General features: G+C 33.2%; 1 protein-coding gene across 1 annotated transcript; it reads right to left on the reverse strand.

Annotated features, from left to right (window-relative positions):
• Window positions 1-1,281: 1,281 nt before the first annotated feature.
• Window positions 1,282-5,462, reverse strand: LOC111087825 (solute carrier family 35 member G1-like; the record flags this gene model as incomplete). The annotated part of the gene is made up of 4 exons (XM_022395864.1): window positions 5,436-5,462; window positions 4,500-4,579; window positions 2,196-2,278; window positions 1,282-1,832 (listed from the first exon to the last, which is right to left on the reverse strand). Coding segments are annotated over exons 1-4 (741 nt in total), but the record flags the coding sequence as incomplete, so codon positions are not given.
• Window positions 5,463-11,035: the final 5,573 nt, after the last annotated feature.

Here is an 11,035-nt window from a genome sequence, read left to right on the forward strand (position 1 = left end):
GGGTTTCGATCAATACCCGTGGTGGGCAGAGTACAGATAGCCCCTTGTGTGGCTTTGTACTTAACTTCAAAAACAAACAAACTTGAAAAGTACAAAAAGAAAAGAAAAAATATGAGATAAACAGAAATTTCACGTATTTAGCATCGTCTAGGAATAGCATTAAAAGTACATCATTACCTAAACATCCTTACCCTAGACCGACCTGGACTCACGACAATTCGGATCTAGTCAAATTTACTTTTTTGTAGTTTGGATTTGTTTCTGATATTTGAACAAACTACACAATGTTATTCTACACTAACCGTTCTTAGTTTTGAACTGATAGACTAGAGAGATGGCAACTAGCATTCATCGCCAATTCTTAGGCCTACTCTAATTGAATAGTGGGATTTGACCGTCACTCATATAATGTACTCAAAATGCAGATCGCATTTTTTTTTCTGTGCGACAACGGTACACGAACCATAGACAATAGATCACACTGGCTTCTTCTTTTTTTTGCAACTATATGTATACCATTTCTTATTTCCTTTCAGATTTTCCAAGGACCAGTTATCTTAGTTGAAACTTTATTAGGTGCTTAACCACACACCAAGCTAAACTAATAATTAATTACTGTAGTCACAAACAGTTATGGTATGGATTTTTTACATAATGTGAACTTGACGTCTTTCATATCAGTAAAAATATAATTAATCAATGTATTTGAAGATAAAAGAATGAAAACGGATTACAGATATAATTTGTTTATACGCTTATAAATTTTTAAACATAAAGAAATAGTTTTAAAAATCTAGGTAAATAATATTAACAAACTTTTTATTGACACACCAGACAAAAATTAAGCTTAAAATACAAGGGGTATTTAACCCAACCACAATACTAAAACTTCGTGAGTAGTTAAGATAAAAAAAAACAATAACACATTTTTTATTTCAAAATTGTATAGGCAACAAACTCTTTCATTACCCTATCCAAAGCTTTGATGACTTTTAGATAAGATCATATAACTGACCAATCGTTCATTAAATATTTCTTTAAATTCGTCAAATAAATAATTATATACAATAAAGAATTTAAATTTATTCATTTTTTTCAAGTAAAGCATAAAAATAAGCTTTTTTTGCAACCACTATCTTTTGTTGTTTTTCTAATTTTTCAACTTATAGAGATTTTATTCCAACATGAACAGGAAATAGTATTGTTTTTATTTGGTGAAACATTGTCACACTTTATAAGCCTAGATCTTTTTACAGCTGTTAAAACAGCGCATGCGCTCACTAGAATGGCTCCGAGAACACTTGACCAAGTGACCTTTTCACCAGTCGTTGTAACCTGAAAAATAAATGCTAGAACTATATCAATTGTTCTAGCTATTGAAATTGGGCCTACATTTTCCAGTTTAAGTGCAGCTGTTATTAAAAGTTGTCCTCCGATGCCACAAAAAGCCACACCAACTAAGTAGATGCCATCGTTTCCACAAACACGAAGGTTAAACCCGTCCAGAAAAGCAAGAATTACTGTATCCAAGATGATGACGACTATTGAGTAAACTATAATAATGACAGAAAAATGAGTCTTCTGCAGCTTTCTGTTTGCAACGAACCACAAACCGTCGAGAATGCAAGCGGTAAAAGCTATAATTGATCCCACAATGTGACTGGTCGAGATAGAGCTTCCAGTCAGGAATGCTGGTTTTGCAACGAGTAAGACACCTCCTAATGTCATTAGAACCAAAATGGTGTTGATAATACCACAAGCTTCCTTCAGGAATACTTTAGCAAAAATTGTGGCAAAGATAGGGGCGCTGAGAACAATTGTCGAAGCATCACCTAATGGTAAAAAACGGTAAGATAAGTATATGCAATTTCCAGATATTCCTGATAAGATTGCTCGCAGCAACAAGTAAGAACGTTCACCTTTCACTCCGAACACAGAACTCTTTGTATAGATTGCAATGGGAGTGCAAACTACCAACTGTCCTATACAACGTACTAAAAATATCTCTATTGGGCTTATCTGTTTCAGCAGCTTCACCAGGACGGCACCGCTGGCGAAAAAGAAACCAGAACTCAGAGCACAAAGTACCCCTAAACCCGGAAACCCCAAAATCCAAAATACAAACCTGTTCCTAACTTTTTTAAAATTTGCAAGCAGATATAAAAAGCTCTTCGTTTGTATTATCTTCTGTTTACTAAGTTTCTGGTCCACAGCTTGACTCAATTGGTCATGTTCCCCAACAACTAACACTTCAGTGGAATTAAACATCTGGATAAATCTGAAAGACAAAAAGAATCCAAATTAATTGAGCTCAATAAAACAAAACAAGATTTCATGAACAGAGAAGAAAATATGTAAGTTAACGATTGAAAAATTGAGTAGAATCTATCTGTAGTCTCTACCTAACTAAACGCTGGAATTTAGGCTTTGTTAACTGTTGGCATTACTCTCAGCCAGAAAGATTAGCTGACCAGTAACAGAGTTGAGTGTCATTTTATATTCCTGCCTAATATAAATATATTGTGAAACTTAAAAGATACAAAAGCACGTTCTACACGTAATGTAATATGAGATGCTATATTTTTATTTGTGGTAGTTTTAGTGCAAAGCCACATTGGGCTATCTACTGTTTTCACCGCGTAGAATCGAATCCCGGATGTTTACATTGTAAGTTCGTAAACTTACCGCTGACCCACCTGGGGACTAGAATTTTAAATTCTGTCATTATTTGCTTTATTCATTTCCGTCTAACTGATGCGCTACCTTTCTAACTAATATTTGTGATGATAGTAATATGTTTATGAATGAAAAATGTGTTTACAAGGGCTGTTGCTATAATACTACCATTATTAATGTTGTAGACAGATATAATGCCTCACCATTGACGACTAGAAATATGTTTGAAAATGCTAATTTACAATCTTGGGAAAAACATATTTAACTATCTATGCGTTTTTTATTGACGAAACTTTGTAAATTCTATATAATGTCTCTTCCTTTTCAATTAGCAAAATATTTTTAAGGATTTTCGAAACGAGTCTGCTCTTTATATGTGTTTTTGGAATTATTCATAAACACATATCTAAAACATTAGATTTATTTGAATAGAAATATTGACAAAAACGGGAATACGGAGTATTAACGCATATTTGATTTGCATTTTGTTTATTTATAATAAAGCACAAAGCTATAGAATGGAATATTATTAGCGCTACGAGTTCATTAACTTACTGTTGAACCACTGGTGGCGGTATATTTGATAAGCCGTATACAGCGATATGTGTTTTGCTGTTATTGTTCTTAGAAAAGGCTTTAAATCTTTAGCCTTTTCATTACTTATCATTAAACATATAATTAAGTAATAGATATTTACTGGTAATATGGAGTGGGTTAATTTAGGTTTGTTTCCACAATCATACCACAAGGCTTAGCCCAACCATATATACTCCTGTCTTATATATATATAAAGTATCAACTTTTCAGGCTATTGGAAAAAGGTTAAAACTTTATTTGGAATATTGTAGTAATTCTTAATTTAGAGATTATATATGCTTGTATAGTAACGTGAGTGCATTTATTCCTAGAAATTATAGGAGGTAAGAAAACATTATAATTTCTATTTTCTATTATAAAGGGATATAAGTATTAGTAATATTTTTATGAAAATCACCACACTGATCTTTAGTTCTAGAGTTCCTTTTACAGAAAATGAACTTATACTGGCAGACTTTTTATTATCCAAACTGTACTGCAAAGTCTTACCAACTAGAAAGTATCCAACAAAAAAATTACAATATCATCTATAAATAAAACACTGTGATCTAACTTAAGTGATTTCAAGTTAATGATTGGCTTCAACAGCATCTATGGTAAAATTAATACAATTAAACCTAACTAATATTAGTACACTATCACTACATTGTTCGATATAAAATGAAATTTAATCTTAATAATTGCAAATACTAAACTCTGTGTACGTACTTTTAGTATGTTCACAACCCATGGATTCACTGGTATAAAAATCACACACACATTAAATAATTGTTTTAAAACTCTTAAACAGGAGTTTAAACCTAAAAGACTAACATTGATATATATTCCTTAATCTTGAAGCATATTTTGTTGGACTGTTTAGAAATGCATATTTAATAAAGTTACTTTTTAAAAAATTAATGACATTTGTTAAGCTTAGAATATGTTGCACTTACTGTTTAGTTGAATCTCTTAGTGCAGTGTCGGTAGAGTTTCTGTCTTTGGATTACCGCCCTGGTATTAGTTGTACTCTGCAATATCAATGGACTTTTCCTTCTACTAATAAAATAGTATATAAAATAGTATAGACATGCGGAACCTTGTTATTAAAGATCGTGGAGGCACACATAATTGAAGGGGCCGACATATAAAGTTCTAAAACGTAAAATTAACTCAATCTAGGTCATTCGCGTCCAGAAATAGAATTTTACATTTTTCTACGAAGCAGGTGAAATAAAATAACTTACTTTCCAATTGGTTGGCTTTCAATTAGTAATATAACGTGTACAGGGACGAGCAAATTTAATTCAGGTTTATTCAAACTCATCTAGAAATAAGAAAACAAAATTATGTTTAAGAATTTAAAAAAAAATATCTCGTACTGTCTGGTCTTAACACAAAACATTGTTAAATTTCCTGAAATTAACATTTCTTTTTCAAAAATCAAATACTCTAACGTCAAAGTTAAAAAATATATAGTCACTAAGAGAGCGAATAGAACTTATCAACACGAAAGGAACAGGTTAAGGTTTTCCGTTGGTTTTATACTTTTTACAATACATATTTAGTAATAAGTTCTATATATTTTAAGAATAAAATCAATGATATTAAACCAGCACAACAACATTATATGTAGTCTATCAAAAACTGTACTGAATTAGTGGCTTACGAATTCGTAACCTAAATATAAATCACTGCACATCACCCAAATATACTAAAACTAAAATTAGAAAAATATTAATTAGAGTACGTATAAAAATGGGAACGGTAATTGAATTTATACCTGAGTTTGAGTTTCAAATATTCTGAAATACTCTGCGTAGTAATTCAAAAATTAAACTTGTTTGTGTAATATGGCTGTAGTATATATATAACATATTTATAATACAAAACAAGACTGAAACAAAAACGCTATACAAGAAAACAAAGTCAAAGACACTAGAGCACAGACTATAATATGGGATATAAGATGTCTCATAGTTTTTGAAGGTGACTGCGAAAGTAGGACCCACATAGGTAGTGGGAATACACCCTCTAACAGTCTTAACCTCCGTTCGCTAAGCCTCATATGTATAGAAAAAAATAATAAGAAAGTAAAACAAGAAAACATAAATAATATAAGGGAGCAAGATGTTGGTGCTCTTGGTTTCTTTTTGTTTTTTCTGCTGTGTTACTAATATTACCATGTCAACGTGAGCTTTTACTACCATGATGGAGGTTGGAACACCAGCTTCAGGAACTAATGTTGTCTTATTCGCCACCCCAACAGCAGGATTTTTTTTCTTTCTCTTTTTCTTATTTATTCTTCACTTATTTTATTCTGAGAGAAGTCACAGATGTAGGCAGGCAGTGAAGGGTGATATAAATGTGGAACATTGTGACCTTAAATACCCACATCCTGCTTCCTTATCTTTTTTTCCCCTTATTTTTACTCTCCTGTTATTCTTTTTCTTTACATGTGAGGCTTCGCGAACGGAGGTTAAGACTACTAGAGGATGTATCCCCGCTGCTATGTGGGTCCCACTTCCAAAGTCACCACCAAAAACCAGAACACATCTTATACCCACATTATAGCTTGTAACCTGGTGACTTTGACTTTGTTTTATTGTGCAGAGGTTTGTTTTCAGGATTGTTTTATGTTATAAATGTTTTATTTCATCTTAGGTTTGGTCTTACTGTTTGTAACGCAGTTCTTCCTTTTTGATGTTAATATTTAACTAACTGCTTAGATAATGTTTACATATTGTATAGATATATATATATATGTTTTGGTTTTCACATCTTTTTTAGTAACATATAAAAGAAAGAGACAGGAACTTAAGTGAAGAAGTAGAAAAATGATGCGTGAGATTTATATAAGAATTATGAATCTCGGTCAGTTTGATCGAACGCAAGATAGAAAATATACATACTGAAGTTATAGGAGGATTATAATAGAAAAAATCAAAGAAGTGCGAAAGCACATCAGTAAAATGTAGAAGGATTGCAACAAGATCAACGAAGTACAAAATAATACCAATGTAAAGATGCAACATTTGAAAGAAGTATTTACAATTTTGAAAATCCAAGGATCAAACCAGTCACATCTCTCTTTGCATTCACTCAAGAATTTCGACCAGAAATACCATTACGTATAACATATGCACTAGGAGTTTGGTCTACATCTATTATCGCTACTATTGTGTTACCTGTGACTGCAGGACATTCCTGCACTATTCCGGATATACCATTACTTCATCATGTCAAATAACTTTGCACACTGAGAAACAAATATACTGTAATGGAGAAGTCGAATGGGAAGCTTATCAGGGTCGAAATAATGTCCAAGGTGAATAGATGGAAAAGATAATAGCATGTTATTCATTTTGCTGCTCGTTTAAGAGTAGCAAATTCCATAATATTAAGAAACTTTCCAATAGAGAGCCCTAGCAACTATCAGGCAATGGTGGCCGCCTTTTCAAATACATTTAAAGTAGTAACTCGAAAGGAAGTTTATAAAGCAAAGTATAGAGAAAGGACGAGGCCTCAGTAGAACTTCTGGAAAATGTGGAAGATGGAAATACATACCCAATTATCTTAACCAGATGTTCCACATGAAATGGTAGATTTGTTTTTTCGACCAATTCATAGATGGCATAGTGGATGATGATATGTGAACTAGGACAAAGCAAAATGAATGTACATTTTTAAAGGAAGCCTTTCAGTTGGCGATAGAACTTGAATCAAATAACGTCGCAGGTAAACAACTAATATTGCCATCCAGAAATTGTCACATCAAGTAGCATGGAAGCATCAACTCAATTAAGATACGAAGAGCATTACTGAAAGAAACCAGTCCACAAGTCAGTGAATTAATTTATGGAAAGACTTTCAACATGGTGAGTGACACTGGTTATTTGGTTATCATTATTGGACCTGAGCCATGAAATGTGGAAAGTTACTTCCAGAGATGAAACAAGATGGATATATTTCAACAGCAAATGTTAATAAAATTCCAGTAAGAGGAAATTTAAAAAATCATCCTCATGATGAGAAACTTCTATACTGAACATGATTTATGGGTAACTGACGTAGAGGAAGAGTTCACACTGGGATTAGACTACATGTGAAGACACAGATGTGAGATTAGACTTGCTTCAAACAGTGTCACAGGTTGTGAACAGAAATTCCCTAGGCATTACGCAACAGTTGCAACACCAGAGGTTGAATTTCCAATAAAAGCAAGGATGGAACCACATGATAATGATAACAACCAACCTGAAGTGCAACAGCAGAATACTGAAAGATATTAACCTAATATCAGTTGGTAGTTCAAGCCAAGTTCATTATCTTGGCCAACGGATTAGCTTCGAGAAAGACCGCCTGAAGTACGACCACCTGTCGAGATCACTTCCAATGTATCACCCTCGACCATCTGCCTGAAGAGAATTCCCCCTAATAACAAGATGACAAATGATAATAAAGAACAATAGATTCTCCTATCTTTATATAAAAAGCTACGGAAAAGTAAACCTCCAAAAAAAGATTTCGTGAATAGGTAAGTTAGGGACAGTAAATGAGTAAAGAAATATTTTATGTTACACATGTAATTAATGACTTGATTATTGTGATGTCTGTATTAATTTAATTATTTTAATGTTATATTAATAAACATTACTGTTAATTGTCAAGAGATACTCGAAAGTTTAAGTTTAACGTAACATTTTTTTGTTATTATTATTTTCTAATAGGATTGTTCAAGGAACTTGACAGTCTTAAGAATGGGTAGTATTACAGTTTATCTTGTTGTTGTTTTTAATTTAGATATTTTCATTATTAGTGTTTTCCCAGAAGTAATGTTGATTTCACGTGATGAGGAAGTGGGTTTACTGTCTGGAATTTTCTTAATGTTAATGTATGTTGGGCGAGAGTAGGAAGTTATTGTTGGTTATTGAAACAAACAGTTCAGAACTATTGCAAATTTTGAGTTTATATTTTTAACGGATCAATAGAGATACAAAATAGAAGTGAGTAAGTGACTGATAGTTTAGTGTTAATTGTGAAGTTAAGCCTATCGTTAATTGCCTTGAAAATTGTTATTTTGGTATAACTTGTATTAAAAAAAAACGCATTCTGTATCATTAAGTGAATTCAACTTCACATATTCCTTTTTACTGTAATCTGAATAGAAATCCGCCCAACAATAAAAGCTGTTACAAAAGTACGCTCTAAAAGTAATCTTCACTGGAATATTCAAACTTATTACCTTAGTTCCGTTGGATTTTTAAAACCATTTATTGAAATTCTTTACGCACCAATTATTTTATAGGTCCATGAATGTTGATTGCAGAATTCTTAATAACTTACGACCTCTGAAAATTACTGCTGGGACCCTATATGTATTGTAAGAATAACACACGCATTTTCATTAGTTTTAGTTTCTTATGTTAATTCTCTTCCCTGAATGTTGTATTAGGGAAAACAAAAATGAGTTAATAAGATGCAATATACGGATTCCAGCGTGGTGAACAGTATGTAAAATAAGTTAGTAAATTGACAGTTACGTAGCTCGTGCCTTTAGGCCCGGCATGGCCAGGTGGTTAAGGTTAAGGTGGTTAAGAGGTGATGGTGGGTAGAGAAGATTAGCTGCCTTCCCTCTAGTCTTCCACTACTAAATTAGGGACGGCCAGCGCAAATAGCCCTCGTATAGCTTTGCGCGACATTCAAAACAAACTCGTGCCTCTGTTGTGCGCTTGTGTACTGGCACGTTAAATTTAGACTTTTAATTTAAGTTAAAAAAAATAAAATACATATCGGTGTGTGAAGAAATTGGGACAATGCAATAATATGGGCGTTTGTGTCAATAACCTCTTACCAGAAGAAAATTGAGTTTTTCACAACTTTATTTTTAACTGGTAACAGTATAAAGGTTGGTGAAAATTAGACTTTTTTTTGGGGGGGTTGATAACTGACCAGACATTGAGAAAAATAATATTGTTGTCAATGTTAGTGTTTTCATTTTCGTCTCCCATTGGGACAGCAATAAATCTACAGACTTAAAATACTAAAATCCGGGACTAGATTCTCCGTGATGAACACAGCACATAGTGCAATGTGGCTTTGTTCGAAAACAAACAAACTGTTGTTGTTGTTTTTCTTTTAATGTTTTGGTTTTGAACCGAAATTATCAGGAATATAGAACACTTAAATATAAAGGCGACGTTTGCACGCAAGTAAAACTCTACAAACAATAAAAGTCTCCAGCTTGTCAGGTGTTTATCTCTATATATAAGCGCGAATGTCTTTCCTCTCTCCGGGATTTATGTCATTTTCGACCTGGGAGGGCCAGGTTCAAGTAGACCTCTTCCTCCCTTCTGTACGGTTGTTGTTGATTTTTTTTCTGTGGCTCAGGTTTTTTTTTATGGTTGGCTGGTTTGGATGGTTCTCTCTGTTTGTTTGTTTGTTTTGAATTTCGCGCAAAGCTACGCGAGGGCTATCTGCGCTAGCCGTCCCTAATTTAGCAGTGTGAGACTAGAGGGAAAGCAGCTAGTCATCACCACCCACCGCCAATTCTTGGGCTACTTTTTTACCAACGAATAGTGGGATTGACCGTCACATTATAACGCCCCCACGGCTGAAAGGGCGAGCATGTTTGGTGTGACGGGGATTCGAACCCGCGACCCTCAGATTGCGAGTCGATACTACACAATAGACTATTTTTGCTCTGCCCACCGGAGGGTGAAACGTATGATATAATTAGTCAGTAATTCGTCCCCAGTTACGTAATAATAATTCCAATTAATAATCACACTTAAGTGATTGTATAGGTTACTACCTATTCATGACAACATTCATATTAGATCGCCACAACCTTATCGTAAGTAAAAGTTTGGAGACGACTTGAATGGGTAATAAAGAAAACTTTATTATAAATGTACAACGTTTCGACAAGATTATGTACTTAATTAGACCTTTTACTTCATGTTTATTTATCTAATAAAATTATATTATTTCATGAGTGGGTTGATAATTTTGATAGGTTGTTTATATACTTGTCATGTATTCTTATTTACTTATTTAGTTATTGATATATATTTCACGTGTACGTCTATTGCGTTTTCCAGGAATGTCTGCAACCCGATTCCTTGTTTCGCTATGTAATTTTTTTTTTCTCTTATGGAGTTCATATTTCATGGAACGACGGAGGGAGTGATTTCTTACAGAACATCCTTACAGCACGATATCCTCTAAAACGACAAACGTTTACTACCGACACGTAGTACATCGGAAATCGTTTTCAGCAGACGTATGTGTTTGTTTTCTATTTTCTTTTTTTAACTGCTTGTTCTCCTTAATTCCTTGCCGTTAAATTGTTGTTCATACAACAAGTAACAGACTGTAATTACTTTTGGAGGACGTTTGAGTTTATACAAGATTTTTTTTTTTCTGTACGATAATACAGACAAATGAAAAACTTAAATCAACATACTTTGTAGGCATAATAGCACTCAGTAAGATATAAAGTATATGGCCAGAATAGAGGAGATTTTGTAGTGTATTCACGTTAAATTTTCATGAATGGCCTCAGTAGTAACTGTAAATGTAGTTTACAATTTATGTTTCCTATAAACAGCATAAGTTAACTTATAGATTCTTAAATTTTCAATAAAATGTATTGTTACTCGAAATAAAATTTTAATATTTATCTAAGGATAAGGTTTGTTTGTTTGTTTTTTAATGAATTTCGCGCAAAGCTACAACGAGGGCTATCTGCGCTAGCCATCCCTAATTAAGCAGTGTAAGA

Source organism: Limulus polyphemus, unplaced genomic scaffold (assembly GCF_000517525.1).
Source record: "Limulus polyphemus unplaced genomic scaffold, Limulus_polyphemus-2.1.2 Scaffold2698, whole genome shotgun sequence".
NCBI classification, from domain to species: Eukaryota; Metazoa; Arthropoda; class Merostomata; order Xiphosura; family Limulidae; genus Limulus; species Limulus polyphemus.